Source organism: Lynx rufus, unplaced genomic scaffold, assembly GCF_022079265.1.
Source record: "Lynx rufus isolate CCGP_SWC_20201006 ecotype Redwood Valley unplaced genomic scaffold, mLynRuf1.p SCAF_2, whole genome shotgun sequence".
Classification (NCBI taxonomy): domain Eukaryota; kingdom Metazoa; phylum Chordata; class Mammalia; order Carnivora; family Felidae; genus Lynx; species Lynx rufus.
In genome coordinates this window covers 94,503,394-94,521,038 of record NW_025814834.1, presented here as the reverse complement: position 1 = coordinate 94,521,038, position 17,645 = coordinate 94,503,394, and the positions used below count along the sequence as shown (strand labels likewise).

The 17,645-nt window shown below is 36.4% G+C and overlaps 1 protein-coding gene across 3 annotated transcripts in view; it reads right to left on the bottom strand.

Moving 5' to 3' along the window:
- Window positions 1-17,645, bottom strand: part of DARS1 (aspartyl-tRNA synthetase 1) — a 64,475-nt gene that overhangs the window by 31,917 nt on the left and 14,913 nt on the right. For all 3 annotated transcript variants that reach the window (XM_047083175.1, XM_047083172.1, XM_047083173.1), the window contains exon 4: window positions 15,751-15,853. In XM_047083175.1, coding sequence (XP_046939131.1) covers window positions 15,751-15,853 — 103 coding nt within the window. The remainder of the gene's footprint in view (window positions 1-15,750; window positions 15,854-17,645) is intronic.

Genomic DNA, 17,645 nt, shown 5'->3' with positions numbered 1-17,645 from the left:
TGATGTTATTACTTAAAATTATATTTAACTTAGAAATTAATCCTATAAACTGAGAATTTTTGATTTTAGACCTACTTTAATTTTAAAGCACTTCATTAAAGCTTTCAAAACAAATGTTGAACTAGACAAAAACAAATGTAAAAGTTCTGTTTCTCCTTCAATAGATAAATATCTCAATCCAACAAAGAAGTATAAACCATCTATGTGCAGTTTTTCTTTTTTTTTTTTTTTAATTTTTTTTTCAACGTTTTTATTTATTTTTGGGACAGAGACAGAGCATGAACGGGGGAGGGGCAGAGAGAGAGGGAGACACAGAATCGGAAGCAGGCTCCAGGCTCCGAGCCATCAGCCCAGAGCCTGATGCGGGGCTCGAACTCACGGACCGCGAGATCGTGACCTGGCTGAAGTCGGACGCTTAACTGACTGTGCCACCCAGGCGCCCCTATATGCAGTTTTTCAAAGAGTTGCAATCAGGGGCGCCTGGGTGGCTCAGTTGGTTAAGCATCCAACTCTTGGTTTCGGCTCAGGTCATAATCTCATGGTTGTGAAACTGAGCCCCATGTTGGACTCTGTTCTGGGTGTGGAGCCTGCTTAAGATTCTCTATCTCTCCCTCTTCCTCTGCCCCTACCCCACATATGCTCTCTCTCTCTCTCTCTCCAAAAATAAACAAACATAGAGTTGCAATCTACAGCAGTGTAATGACCTAGCTTACCTCCACCAACTTATCTATATGATACTCAAGGAGTACTCACATGCCCACCTCTCTCTGGGCCTCAACTATACATGATATATTCACAAACTTTCACCACAGCACCTATAGCATGTCTCTGTATGCAGTTGTTAATCTATTTTTGCCATCTCCCCAAATTAAGTTCCTTATGTGATAATGTGCCATTGTATACCCAAGCCCAGTAGGGTGCCTGGACCAGAGGAGGTACTAAATAAGTTTTCTAAACCAGTGAGATTTCCTCTCAACATTATTTGATATTTTACAGTTACAAAAGCTAATGTAACAAACTGAAATTTCAACTTACCAACTAAATAAAATACCTATTTTTAGATGAAAGATCTAGAAATGAAAGAAAATGCACAAACTTGTATGCAGTGAGGTGACTCACAGAATGAAAAACACACTTGTGACTCACCAGCTACGAATAAATCACTTAACCACAATGACTAATATGAAGAAAAAGAAAATAAAACACCTATATGTACAACTAGCAGTCTGAAAAAGCCTTTTTTTTCAGAATCCAAATATCTCTAGGCTGGGTGGGAAGAGGGGTTTTATATAAGCACAAATACCAAAATTCAATTTTTAACTTTAACCCTGCCATTCAAAATAACCATAGCCCTTTACAGTAGTTACTATAACTTCAGCTTGAAACTTTAAACACTGTTTTACATTCACTGTAGTACTTAATAGCAGTCAATACAAAAAGGCCTCTAGGGCAACCTTTACAAACATTTTGTCTTTACAAAACTCAACCATAACTAACACAAGACTACTCTGTTCATTACTTTAAGATGGTACTAAATAAAATATAATCTTTTAAGAAAAAAAGGGATGACTTCTTGCTTCAACTTAAACACCAGCTACTAATACTAAGGTTAGAAGAGTAATGTCAACCTAAGATGGAGATCCACAAACACAGGCCTGGATAGGTATCCCATCTTCCTGCTCCAGACAAATTCATTTAAGGAACACAAACCATTTTGGATACACAATTAAGAACCTCTTCTTAAAGATCTCTAGGGAATAAGATGTGCCAACCTTCCTATGTAGCTCATTTAGTTGCTTCATTTTTATATGCATTCAACCATGAGAAAATTGATCCTTCCAACAAATTGATTAAAATAATGTGCTGAGGAGTCCTGTGGCACTTAAATCCAATTAGTGAGTCAACTTTTCAGATTAGTATATTGATGAGTTGGATATTCCTAAGAAAAGATAAGTGGGGAAAGCAACTGACCTCATATTAAGTGCCAATGTTGCTCTTAAGGAATATATTCAAAAGCTAAAAACTGCTAGTGGTATAATCTAGTTAGTAAGGGAAAGATAAGCACTTCAGATTTAATATCTAAAGTAAATGCTAAGATAGTTACCTACTTAAGATATTAAAAGTGACCTCATATTTTGCCTTTTAAATGACTGGGAAACCCCAGCTGGAACTATCTGATTTGATATTTTTAATAGTGGACTCCTTGCTTTTTTCCACCTGGTATATGGCCAGAGGGAATAGAGTTAAATGTAGGGCCTCATGGAATTAACATATAAATACCATTATTTCTGCCACTTTGTTGTGTAGGAGTTCACATGTTTTAAATGTCCAGTCTCTCAGGGTAGCACACTATTCAAAATGGAAACACCTTGAGAATAAATAAACAGTCCTTAGGCACTCCTCTAGTACTAAAGATAATTGCAAGCATTTCACATATAAGATCTGATCTAAGACAGTATGAAAATTAACCAAGGATTAGAAATGGCTTTTATCTTATGGCCGTATTTCTAAGCATGCTATTTTCCAAACCAAAGATTCTAGCAGAATGGGTGGTTGGCTGACTCACTAAGCTGCTACCTTTCTAAAGTGAATGCATTAGTAAAGTAAGGATTTTTGCTTTATTTACGTAAGAGTCCACCAGAATTTATTTGTTGCTGTCCATGTGCTGTTTTTAAGCATAATACAAGGCTGACAATATATTAAGCAATGGAACTCCTAGTGTTCTCCAAGTTTTTCTTTTTTCATTATACTTAGAAACCAAGGGATAAAGAGGAATAAGATACTGAAGAGTTCAACAAAACAAGGAAAATAGGCAGCCTACAAACTTCTATTTTCATTATAAAGTAGAATACATTCCACTAGGCCCAGTTGAGGAATAAAAATCAACTGTTGTGCCACAAATACACAATCTACTCCTTAACCTTTGTGTTAGATTATGGGATCAGCAATCTATGGGGGGCAGGTCAAAAGAAACAAAGAGAAGGGGGAACAGTGGATAAGGATGCAGTGAGGGCAGTTCTGGGAATGGAAATGGCTCGCATGAGATCAGAAGAGGACAGAAGAAGTAGGAGATAACAGGGAGACTGGTAAAAAGATCAGAAGTCTTGATGAGGTCCAACAGAAGATTAAGAGACATGGGACAGGTAAAAAGCTGAAAATTATGGTTAGAGAGAATGGCCACTGGAGTTTAAAATTAAGTTCTAAGGGGCAAAATCCAAGCAGCAGCCACAGAAGTGAGCTTTTGAAATAAAGCAATGATAAACTAGTGGAAGAAAAGGAATTTTAAGGCCAACGTATTCCAAACGGACACCTAAAAACATTTAGAATGAGTTGACTTAAAATGGGAGGGACAGGATACCGTCAGCCAGAAAAACAAAATGGATTTGAGTAAAACAACCTTCAGTCTTTGGACTCTTCATGAACTCAAAAGGCTGGAACTTCTCTCCAATTTACTCAACAAAGACAAACTTAGGTGATACTGCCAGCTGCCTATCCAAACCCACTCTCCTTTTCTTCATGGCAAACAGAGCGCCACCCCCGTTCAGTATCTACTCTATCTGGCAAAGTGCTCTCAGAGAAGGTGAGCACATCACAGCTCCAGAGAGTGGGTCGTGTTTAGTCCCAGCCCATCCTGGGAATTTAGTCCAGATTGATGGTGTCATTTCCACATAGTGTTTCAAACTGGAAACTCTGAAGTAATTTTCCACTTCTTTCTTTTCCTCACCCCACACATCAGCAGCCATTAAACAGATAAGACCCATGTTTTTACCCACTCACTGGGCAAACATAGTTATCTCAAACTTTAAAGAGTACCATCATGTTAGCTGTAATACTTGCTTTGAAATGTGAATTAATCCCAACACAACTGATATATTAGGTATCAATTTGAGCATAATGAGAAGTCTGTGCTTGCCTACGTCAGATTTCATGAGTGAAAACACAAGGTCAGTATGGACAACTGTACTCAGGTGAACTCAAAACACATACACCTCAAACATCTATGTTATAAGCCACATTTGGTGGTATAATGTGCCTTCAGGTTTCAGACAGCCTTCCTTCTACCACTTCAAAATGATTTATAAGCTGCAACTCTCTGACACCCATTTCCACACAGAACAGTATATTTTTTGTAAGACAAAGTGCTGATAACAAGTCAGAGAAATCAAATACTATATGACTTCTCTTCTATGCAAAATATAAAAACCAAAACAAATGAACAAACAGTAAATCAGACCTATAAATACAGAGAACACACTGATGGCTGCCAGAGGGGAGAGGGTGGAGGGATGGGTAAAATAAGTGAAGGAGAATGGGAGGTACAGGCTTCCAGTTACAGAATGAATAAGTCACAAGGATGAAAGAGCACAGAGAACAAAGTCAATGGTATTGTGACAGCATTGCATGGTGACAGACAATAGCTACACTGTGGTGAGCATAGCATAGAGGTGTCCAATTTCTATGCTGCATACCTGAAACTAATGCAACATCTGTGTGTCCACTATACTTCAATTAAAAAATACAATGTGAGACTTATTATAGTATTATTTATGTACTTCTCAACTATTTGACATGTATCAAGCTATTCTACCTACATTTAAAAAAAATTAGGTTCTTTTTTTTATGTCACTGATGAAGTTTTTGACCTTTGTGCTATTAACCCATTTTCCGCAAAACCTTGAGGTTTTTATTGCATAATTTTGCAAAGCATGGTGATTTTTAGGAAAGTATCTGTTATATTAGCAGAACAGCAGAACTGAATATTAGCACTATCTTTATAAAAAGTTAACCCTGAAGGACAACCACATGCAAATGTCCCAATATCTCCTACCCACTGACAACAGAGCAATTTTACAAGAGGATTTTTGTTCGTACAACTGTGTAATAAAGAGCCCAGTGTGTCAAGGAACAGCATCAGTTATCCAGCCAAACTTTTCCATTTCTTTCCTGTGTTCAGAATCTCAGTAAAGGATAAATTCTTATTTTAAATTCAGAATTTATCAGGGCGCCTGGGTGGCTCAGTCGGTTGAGCGACCGACTTCGGCTCAGGTCATGATCTCACAGTTTGTGAGTTTGAGCCCCGCGTTGGGCTCTGTGCAGACAACACAGAGCCTGGAGCCTGCTTCTGGTTCTGTGTCTCCCTCTCTCTCTGCCCCTCCCCCACTCATGCTCTGTCTCTGTCTCAGAAATAAATAAACATAAAAAAAAATTAAAAAAAAAATAAATTCAGAATTTACAGTTTTATTTTCCACATCAGTTGCATTCACCACACAGTTGCTTTGTTGAGTGACTGTTTTACTTCTCACAGTGAGAGTAAGATGCTAAGAATGTGTAAGATGCACTGTGTGGCAGTGCTGACGATAAAAAAGACAAACGATTAAGCAAAAGTAGATGCAGTTATTAAATATGCCTAGTGGATTTTAGATTTCATGTTTATAATTATAGCTATCAAATATTTTCATATTGAAATTATTCAAGAAAAATAATTCTTTGCAAACATTAAACTCTTTAGTTTCTAACTACCACCCTCCCCTGCACTGTTTTTATAGCATGCTTTTTAACAATGGGAAGGCAGCTACTGCTTTATGGCAGAAGAGACAAGTTCATTAGTATTAATGATGACTAGAAAAAAATTTAATTGCTCCTTTGGAGCTATTTTTAGCATTAACTTATGACTCAACATAAAAATACTTTTTTATTACTCAGTTATACTTTTAAAACCAAAATTATTATTTTTCACCAGTTTTGGTTTTCAATAACTCAGGGGCAGTATCTAAAAGTCACTGTCACCCTCAAGAAACAAAATAGTTATCTATTCTTTTATTTTTTATTAAAAAATTTTTTTTAAGTTTACGTGAGAGAGAAAGAGAGGGTGGGGGAGGGGCAAAGAGGGAGAAAGAATACCAAGCAGGCTCTGCACTGTCAGCGCAGATTCCGATGTGGGGCTTGAACTCCCCAATTGTGAGATCATGACCTGAGCCAAATGCTTAACCAAATGAGCCACCTAGGGACCCTAACAGGTATCCACTCCTTGAGAATATACCAGAATAAACTGCATACTCTAGAAAAGACTGTTAAGGGGCACCTGGGTGGCTCAGTCAGTTAAGCATCCGACTTCAGCTCAGGTCATGATCTCACAGTTTGTGAGTTCGAGCCCCACATCAGGCTCTGCACTGACAGCACAGAGTCGGCTTGGGATTCTTTCTCTCCCACTGTCTCTCTGCTCCTCTCCCACACACACTCTCTCTCTCAAAATAAATAAGCTTAAAAAAAAAAATAGAGAAGATACTGTTGAGGAAAAAGCAATACTTTGAAACACAAAGCATTTCCCAGTCATCAACACATTTCAGTGACATTAAGGTTGTATTCTAAGTGTATTAAGGTTGTATTCTAAGTGAGCTATTCTAAGCTTTAGACTGGTATCATTAGGTTATCTCCGAGAAGCATGAAGACATAGGAGGAGCGTGAGCCCTAGAGTCAAGAGACCTTAGCCAAAACACCTGGTACTTTAAATTTCAATTTCCTCAACTGTAAAAATGAACAGACATAAAGAAAAAGTGTCTATACCTCATAGTGCTGCTGTGAGGATCAAGAGACAAAGTGCAAGTATGGCATTTCGCAGCTCAGAAGATAGTAATAGTTAATTATTACTGCTGCTATTGTTATATTATAAGGAATACTATTAATATTACTGTTATTTCCCTGTACATCAGACTCTGATGTATTGCATCCCAATGAGAATAAAAATTCACAATTGCCACCAAAAAGCTTGGCAAGATAAAGAAAGGACAGTCACTATACTGAATTTTAATTACAGATTGTTTCTTAAATATTAAAAATAATATTTCACGTGCAATGAAAGTCTAGGAGTGTGTATTAGGGTCGGGGGGGGGGCGTGGCGACTTCCTTCCATGGCCTTTCATCTAAGAAATATACGCTACCAGTTAACAGAGGTAACTGAAGAGTATACTTCTCATCATTACTCATACAATCTATTCAATATATCCAAGATAATGATGGAATGTTAACAGCATAACCTTTGTATGAACAGTGGTTTTTACCTTTTATTTCACATTATTTTAGGGACCACATATTTAACACCCTCAAAGTGCTTTTACTAGGGCGCCTGGTTGGCTTAGTAGGCTAAGCATCCAACTCTTGATTTCGGCTCAGGTCATGATCTCGTGGTTCTTGAGTTCCAGCCCTGCATGGGGCTCTGCTGCTGACAGCAGGGAGGCTGCTTGGGGTTCTCTCTCTTTCTCCTTCTCTCTGCTCCTCCTCTGCTTGTGCTCTCTCTCAAAATAAATAAACTTGAAAAAAAAAGTGCTTTTACCAAACCAGCCTGTCATATTAAAGGCTTAAAATATGTTAAGAATTCCTATATCTTAATATATGCTGATTGTTACTTAATAGTAATAGGGATAAACCTGGGAGTTGGTGAGCGCTAGGTGATGATCACAATTATAATTTTAGATAGTTATCAGCTCATCTTTCAAAACTATTCCCATCTTATTCCTATTACTCCCTTCTCCTCTCCCCCCAAAATCAATAATGGTGAAAAAACCCACTATTTTAAACTTTTCTTTTTGCATATTTACATATTCTTATATCAACAAACCTAAAAATCTGAATATGAAAGGCTTATAGCAAAACTGGCAACAAATTTGTTAGCTTTCTGGTTGTCAGAAATAATTTGTTGAATCTTACTAATACATTACTCAATGAGAAGTGTGCCCCACAAGATCTACATAACTACCCATATTCAAATTAATAATTTCTAAATCTTGGGAAAGGTGTAATAAGATTAGTTAAAAAAAAAAGGACATATAAAGTAGCTACACACTAGTTCTTTAAGTAATGCACCAACATAAAGTGCATCAATGATGTAAATTAAATATACAATTCGTTGAGGCAAAGAATTCAAAATTCCCAAACATGAGAAACCATATATTTACTAGTTAACTCAAAATAGCACCCGCAAAGCATAAATTATCTAGGTAGTTTTAAAAATAACGAACTACCTTTTGATAATAAAAATCTGTATTCCGATTCTGGGGTAGGTACAACTTGGTTTATATGTCGAGTAACTTCAATTTTAATGAATTAGTACTATCACTCAGTCTCAGACTTTTATATTTCCCAGGCAAGTGGAAATAAAGATGTTTATTAAAGAAGGGTCTGAGCTGTAAAGAATGGAGTAAGACTAGCACACAGAAAACAATTTATGAAATCATGTGGCTAGTTAGTGGGGAGCCAAGTTTCTGCACTCTCTGGCTCTCTATTACACCCAGCTGCCCATAGGTGCTTTGTAAAAGTTAATGGTTTAAATTATTTACTTTGTGAACACATTTGTCTTCACCAAAACCCCAAGAATAAGTTCAAAATATACATGGTAAAAAATTAAGCCACTACTCAACATGGCACAGACCAATGGTTCTCAAACTACTACGTGGGCTCTCTTTCATGGTATAAACAATGTCAGGGACTCACTTTAATCGCTTTTATCATACTTAAAAAACTTCAAATATAAAAGTAGTATGAATGCTATATGCTTATAGCCCTTAACTATTTTAAGTTTAGTTTAAATTCCAGGTAGTTAACATACAGTGTAATATTAGTTTCAGGTGTACAATATAGTAATTCAACACTTCCCTACATCATTCAGTGCTCATCACAAGTACACTCCTTAATCCCCATCATCTACTTAACACACCCCCCACCCACATCCCCTTGGGTAACTATCAGTTTTCTATAGTTAAGAGTCTGTTTCTTGTGGGGCACCTGGCTGGCTTAGTCGGTACAGGAACTCTTGATCTCAGGGTTGTGAGTTCAAGCTCCCTGTTGGGCACTGGGCCTACTTTAAAAAAAAAAAAAAAAAAAAAAGTCTGTTTCTTGGTTTGCTCCCCCTTCTCCTTTGCTTATTTATTTTGTTTCTTAAATTCCACATATGAGTGAAATTGTATGGTATCTGTCTTTCTCTGACTTATTTCCCTCTAGTTCCATCCATGTCATTGCAAATGGTGAGATTTCATTCTTTTTTAATGGCTGAGTAATATTCCATTGTCTGTATAATATGTGTGTGTGTGTGTGTGTGTGTGTATACACACACATACAATACACACACACGCATACCACATCTTCTCTATCCACTCATTAATTGATGGACAATTGGGCTGCTTCCATATCTTGGCTATTGTAGATAATGCTGCTATAAACATCAGAGTACATATATCCTTTGAATTAGTATTTTGTATTCTTTGGGTAAATACCTACTAATGTGATTGCCGAATCCTAGGGTAGTTCTATTTTTAACTTTCTGATGAACCTCCACACTGTTTTCCACTGTGTATAGACCTTAACTTTATTTTTATTTATTTGCGGGAGGGGGGGTACCAAATTACAGTCTTTGAAAGAATGGTACAAATGAAAAATGTTAAGTAGATGTTAAGAAAGATATACAACTTATAGGTAATCGCAACATGGATGTACTGCCTCAGTGACCAGGGAAGTCACCTTTGCAGCTATGAGATACAGCCCTTAACTTTAAATAAAAATGAACTTTAAAACAAAATGAAACAAATACTAAAAATAACAAAATTCAGATAACAATATTAAAGTCTGCTAAAACTAAATTACTGACATTTGGTTTACTGTGTAGAGCTATAGTCTCAGATCCAGTTCTATATTTAATCTGTTTCTATACTTTTACTTTATTATCAGTAATGTAAAAAATGTCTGCTCACCATTACATAAAATGGTAAGTTTGAGGTTGGTTCTGGACAATTAGACCCCATAATTAACCAAAAATCTGCAAACAGGAATCCAAGAATGACAATTTAAATAAAGTATCAGTTGATAATTTTATGAAACTATCTTATTCATGTGAAAGTTAATAATGCAGCATTGTTAATTGAAATCTGAATCAAACAGGTATCTAGTATGGTAATTACCAGAACTGGAAATAGAAACATTTCCTTGCAATGGGAACTATTATACTGTTAGTGATCCGCTGTTCCTATATAGACAAAAATAGGATTCCATAAATCTGCTTGAATGGCATAGGCTTTTTTTTTTAATTTTAAGAAAGTTTTTAAATTTATTTTTGAGAGACAGAGCATGAGCAGGGGGAGGGGCAGAGAGAGAGAGAGACACATAAAATCCGAAGCAGACTTCAGGCTCTGAGCTATCAGCACAGAGCCTGATGTGGGTCTCGAACTCACGAACCATGAGATCATGACCTGAGCGGAAATTGGACGCTTAACCAACTGAGTCACCCAGGCACCCCAAGTCCACAACAGAAAGTTCAGGATGCCTCTTAACTATCAAGTACCACCTACTAATCCAACTTGTTCTCAGCATATGTAGCTATTCAAAACTACAGTGAAATCATCATTAGTAAAGAACACGGATATCATCTGGCTTCAGCTGGCATGAACACAACTGTAAATATGACAGTAAATGCTACATGAAAAGTTCTGAATTCACACAGCAGTTCTGCTATAAGTTAGCCTTTAAAATGATATGGAAAAATAACCTTATATAACTTTAAGATAATCATCAAAATTTAAAAAACTGAAGTTAAAAAAAATAAAAAAACTTCCAGCCTTCTAAGAGCATGTCTATGGACCTTAAAGAAAAGAAAAACCAATCAATGAGGACCATGAAGGACATGGGCTTAAGCTAAGTGACAAAGACAGAGGATTTAATGAATAAAAGCAAAACTTTAAAATATGAGAAAGAGAGGCCATCGCAGATACAGAGAATCTGCCCAATATGAAGAGTGTATATGGGGAAGTAGTGGGAAGTAACATTGTAGTGAGGAATCAACAGGCAGAATTAACATATGGTTGGAAACAGGAAGCCATTTAATATTTTAGATAAAAATACCACTGGAAAATAAACCTCTGGCAAGTATAGATTTCAGGAAAGAGCAAAAAGAATTTGTATGTCTCAATAAAAACTAGTTTAGGGGCACCTGGATGGCTCAGTCCGTTAAGCGCCCAACTTCAGCTCAGGTCATGATCTCGTGGTTCACGAGTTCGAGCTTGCGTTGGGCTCTGTGCTGACAGCTCAGAGCCTGGAGGCTGCTTTGGATTCTGTCTCCCTCTCTCTCTGCCCCTCCCCAGCTCGTACTCTGTCTCTTCTCTCTCTTAAAAAAAAAATGAAACATTAAAAAAATTTTTTAATAAAAAAACTAATTTAATAAATTATTGGACTCTTGTTCCAACCCAACTAACATGTGGCAGAAATTACAAAGAACAACACTAAAAAGATGCCAAAAAAAAAAAAAAGGCCAAATGCCTTGGAAAATTCATTCAGAGAGACAAAAAGAAGACTTTCCTCTCAAAACAATTTTATTTTTTGAAGTTTAGTTATTTATTTTGAGAGAGAGACAAAAACAGGGGAGGGGCAGAGAGAGAGAGAGAGAGAGAGAGAGAGAATCCCAAGGAAGCTCTGCACTGTCAGCACAGAGCCCAACGTGGGGCTCGAACTCACAAAATGTGAGATCGTGACCTGAGCTGAAACCAAGAATCAGACGCTTAACCAACTAAGTCACTCAGGTGCTCCATCCTCCCAAAAAAATTTTAGTAAAATTTTGGACAGAAAGTCCTCGGGACCTTAAGGTTTTTGGAGTATGGTATAACAATAATATGTGAGTATAATTAGACCAGAGCAAGTTATAAAAATTATCTTATGTTAATGTCAAATAGAGTAATTTCTTTTTATTGTTATTTAATAAAAATCACACTATAGATTCTTGTTTTACAGAAGTGCCAGCTCACCAAAGATCTCAAAGATAAGTGCATGAGAGCTACCTTAATCTTTGCTTTCACAATGGAGCCAATGAATACTTATTTCACTTATTTGTATTTTTAAAAAAAGTTTATTTACTTATTTTTTTTAAAGTCTATTGCCAATTCTTTTTTTTTTTTAATTTTTTTTTTTTTAACATTTATTTATTTTTGAGACAGAGAGAGACAGAGCATGAACGGGGGAGGGTCAGAGAGAGGGAGCCACAGAATCTGAAATAGGCTCCAGGCTCTGAGCTGTCAGCACAGAGTCCAACGTGGGGCTCGAACTCACAGACCGCGAGATCATGACCTGAGCTGAAGTCGGACGCTTAACCGACCGAGCCACCCAGGTGCCCCTATTTACTTATTTTGAGAGAGACAGAGAGAGCACGAATGGGGGACGGGCAGAAAGAGAGAGAGAAAGAGAGAATCCCAAGCAGGCTCCACATTGTCAGTGCAGAGCCCGACAAGGAGCTCAAACTCATGAGCTGTGAGATCATGACCTGAGACAAAGTTGGACACTTAACCAACTGAGCCACCCAGGTGCCCCTACATACTCATTTTATTTTTTTTGAATACTCATTTTAAATGAAATAGTTTGTATAAGCCTAGCAAGTACACATAATTTTTAGGAAAAGGATTCTGAAGGATGAAGAACAAAACCAACACATCTTTTTCCTAAAAAAGTTCTGAAAGTTCTTTAGAATTCATATTACAACTTCACTTGATTTATTATTCATGTAAAGAGCAGGTAATTTTCAAAGTAAAATTTTTCTGTTTGTGATTTTCTTCTTTAAAAATTAGCACTTTTGATTGAAGATCATACTGGCTGTCTGTCAGAAATGACACGTGACTTAGAGGTGCCCAGGATGGCTCAGTCGGTTGAATATCCGACTTCGAATCAGGTCATGATCTCATGGTCTGTGGGTTTGAGCCCAGTGTCGGGTTCTGTGCTGACAGCTTGAAGCCTGAAACTTGCTTCGGATTCTGGGTCTCCCTCTCTCTCTGCCCCTCCCTGACTCACGTTCTGTCTCTCTTGCTCTCAAAAATAAACATTAAAAAAAATTAGAAATGACATGCTGTCTTAGACTTCTATTACTAAGAAAGATCAGAATTTCTGTACTGAGAAGTACAATCTATAGTCACATAAAAAAAGCTGACTGACCTAGCAGGGACATGAAATCATGTTCCTAAAAAAAATGATCGATCAACCACACAAATTAAAAACTTATCATTTTTACATGGATGGACCTAGAGGAGTATTATGCTAAGTGAAAAAAGTCAGGTAAAGACAAATACCATGATTGTACTTCTATGTGGAATCTAAAAAAAAAAACCCAAATGAACAAATAAATGAACAAAAGAAGCAGAAAAAGACCCATAGACACAGAGAACAAATTGGTAGCTGTCAGAGTGGGTGGAGAGATGGGAGGATGGGTAAGAAATGGTGAAGGGCAGAAGGAGATACAGGCTTCCAGTTATGGAATGAGTAAGGGACGGAGATGAAAGCCACAGTGTAAGGAATATAGTCAATGATACTGTCAGCATAGCGTTCTGTATAGAGATGTTGAGTCACCATGTTGTACACCTGAAACTAATGTAACATTGTGTGTCAACTATACTTCAATAAAAAAAAAAAACTCATCATTTTTTACCACACAGAGTCTTAGTCATGAGAATTTTCCTCTTTCACGAGGTAGCAAAAGTTATTAACACATTTACTCTTAATTACTCAGGCTAGACACCTTAACATAAGAGTAGTGCCAAAAGCTAAATAATTATAACCAAAGTACCACATGTTAAGCCTATTGTATAAAATTGGCTCCATTTACTTGCCTATAACCAGCCAAAGGCTTTATAATTTGCAATAGCTCTATTATGAAATCATTTTTTCCCACACATTACTAATTATATAAAGCCTATTTTTTAGGGGGCAGGAAAGTAAAAATAGATACCGTGCTTTGCTTAGAAAAACAAAAATCCAAGTCACAACTGAACTGTTAAGCTGAATTACATCTAGATCTTGACTGAGTTCCACTTTAGGATTATGAAATCCAGACTACGTTATCTAAATTCTTGCCTTGTCTAAAAAAAAGATCATCCTTACACTATATCATTTAAATGAAAGTCTTTCTTTAATTTATATGAGGACATAGTAGCTCTGCTAGCTATTAGGCTTTGGTTGACCTCTGATATGGTTAACTGCTGTTCATCAAGTCCCAGAAGTTTGAAAAGATCCAAAATAATAAGAAATAACTATTCATGGACTATTTGAACGTGTTTATTTCTAAAGACATCAAATGAATCCATTGTCCTTTTGTCATTATAACGTCTCTTAGTGAATACTAAGGGTAAATGGGATTTTCAAAAGATTTTCAGACTAGAATATTTTCTTCAGGAATGTAACACTAAGGTTATTAATGCAATTTAGTGGAAACACATATTCTATATAAAACTGTCAGCTCCATTTATTAGTTTTCAGAAACCAATTTAATATGTAAAAGACAAAAGCCATAAAGGTTATCTGTTGATTTTAAGTTGACTTTTTCCCAGTATTTTCCAGTGTATTAAATATAATTTAGCATATATGTCTACGGTTTGCAGGGTCTCTATTCAGAGAAGATTCTCTGTGTAAAATTCATTTCTAGGGACTAAGCTTACTTATGTCCCACTTCATAGGATACAGTCTGACCTTAAAAAGCTAGCTGAATATGTACCCCACAAGCATACACTCTTATAGTCTATGAGATGAAATCAGCAAACCTAATCACCAAAAGATACAGATAGAAGAGATGGAAGTCTCTAGGGAGCAGGACTGGGAGACAGGGTGAGGTGGGGCTACTGTACCAGTACTATAAATACTACTGAGTTCCTCAGTGAATTGATGTAATTAACAGCACTGGAGTTTTTAAAGCAGACTGCAGATATTGCTGATATAATAAAATTAAATTTGGTAAATAAATCGCTAAACCGACACCAGTTACTGAACATCCAGTACATGTAAAACACTATGCCAGAAGTCAGGGAGGGCCCAAGCATAAATTAGGATGTTAAATTATATTGTTTTTTAGTTTCTTTCTAGTTCTAAAATTATGGATAATTCTATCTATATTCACTCATCTTTGAAAGTTTACATCTAAAGAACAGAGATTAAAAAAATCAATAGAAAAATATAACATTTGTGCCTATACTCTGTCACTGAAAATACTGCCCATTTTCCAAGTCTTCTTTAATCATTATCATGCAAATAAAATTCTGATTGATCAAAACATACAAACAAAACGAGCCACATTACCAGCTACTATTACTTTAGAACTATAGCATGTACAACCCCTACACTATCTCTATATCCTGCTTCTTGCAAACTGAACAAAACAATGCATTTCTACAGGAACTCTGAGCCAGACAGCAAGAGCTGGGGGGTTGGGAGTTGGCGGGGTGTGGGTTGATTTTACTTTTTTTTTTTTTTAACCGTTTTGGTGTCAAAATTAAAAGTTGTAACATGTTATGACATTTGAATTACTTCCTTTGGGGGAATCATTTGCAAAACTACATTCTTTTATTTTATATGCTTTTATTTTTCAGTTAGGAAACTTGTTGCTTAATATGCAAATCTCAAACTGGGGGAGGGAGGGAGGAAAAGAAGCTCAACAAACACAACAAAATAAAGTTGCTTTGCTATGTTGAGGCTGCCAGGCTTTTTGTTACTCCACTTGAAAGTAAATGTGACTTGTCTGTAGAGAGTGCTGCTTCAGCAGTTCCAAATGAATTTCAAGCCTGTGCTCCATATTTTCTCTTTTGTAAGTTTAATGTATTCAGCAATACTGAACTGACAATTTAAATAACTACATTTTTAAACAAACGAAGCATTGATGTTAATGTATGAAAATGGTCCAAACCCCTGGGAGTCTTGGTTCCCACCATTGTTTATTCTGACAACAGGATATAATTGCTTACTTACTTGGCAGCAAATTTAACCATCTGCTTGCTTGCATGGTCTCCCACCGCCACGAGCGCCTGGACGTTAAACTGCTGCTGACGTAGGACTAAGAAACATTGCTTCCCTGAATAAGAGAGAAAGAACACAAGTGTATTAAGGACATGCTACTTCAGGTTTTACAAAGAAGAAAAATGTTTTACTTTAAAATTGAGCCAAAATTTACAACACACATTAGACACAAACACACATACCCGGCTTCCACAGCCAAAATACTCATACTGTTGACAAGCTTTAAAAAAACCCAAGTTCCCACTAGAGTAACAAAAATGCTTTAACATGTTTGTTATAAGAATGTAGGCAAATCACCAATTTCAAAAAAATTGTATAATTAGAAAATTACTTTATCATGGCACTGATTAAACAAATTTGAAGTAACTTCAGATCACTCAACATTCATTCAATGAGTGTATTCTACAGGCAAAGGCACTCTGCTAACCTCTATAGGATCTTCAACGATGCAGCCACAGAAGTGCTAATCAAGTGCTTAGTAAAGAGAACACAAGCACTCTGTGGGGGTGGTCCATTTTACTTCCTACCAAGCATTTAGGATGACAGGCTAGTTTCTTCCATGTTCTATTTTCCTTTATTACCTTCCTTATCCTTCATCCTTTATAAATATTTCCACATTTTCTTCACAGCAAGTAACTTACTTTGTCGATAAAAGATCATTCTCTTTATGCTCTATAACCAGTTTTATTTTCACCTATTCTGGGCTTGTGATCCCCCCTCCTTTCATAAGAAAGAGCCTTTCCTTATTCTTAACTTTTTGAAAAACATTACTCATAATAGATTCAATGACTATTTATCCTGGTGACATCTCTTTCCTCCAAAGCAGATTCTTTGATCAAGTTTTGGGAAATTACTTCCTCATAGAACAAGTCTTTTCAAGATCACTTTTCTCATCAGGTTGTTTTATAAAAACATGAGAAGAATTCAGTTTTTAAACTAAGAATGATCCTTGCAAAAAAAAAAAAAAAAAAAAGAAAGAAAAGCAGGCTTATAGTTATTACTTTCAACATTCAACATACTGTATTTTGAAATGCATATCAGATAACAATCATGAGTCTAAAACAAAACAAAACAGAACTAGACAGGTTGCAAACAAAGTGCAAACATAGACATAATCTATGGACTTCCGAGTAATATATGACTGACATGTTTTACCACTAAATAGACCCTCATTCTCCCTTTCTTTTGGAGTATGATCCAGTCATAAAGTAAAACTTTAAGAAGAAAGTTACACATACTAAACACATTCAAGAGGATTTTAAGATGCTGAATGGATAAAGATTGTTACCATAGAGAAATCTGCAGATGGACCAAAATGACATTATCCAGGAACTATTGGAACAGAATGTCTGAAATTCTGAACAGAGTATAGTGTGAAATGGAAGGGAATGTGATTTAATACGTTTTTTAGCTGCTCTCATGGTGCAGACAGGCAGCACAGTCCTAGCTGCACTACAAAGCCAAGCTGCAATGAACTCCAATGCTACACAAAGGACCTTGAGAGAGAATAGAGCTCTACAGGACTTACAAAGAGTTAGCACATGAAAATGTCTCAGGGTCAGCACTAGGGGGTAACACTTAGTGTAAGGGCTGGTAAAGTGTAAAAGCTTGGAAATCAAAAGACCTAGGATGGTATCCTATCACTTCCTGTGAAGGGGCCTGTGGGAAAATTATTAAACTACTTTATGCCTGTTTTTCATCTGCAAAATGGAGAAAATAATATATTACTCACAGGGTTTTCTCAAGTATTCTCCTGTAATATTGAGGATTACATAAGTAATATGTTTAGAGTTGTGACACAACCAATTAATGTTAAGTATGAATAAATGTAATTAATGTTAGTTATT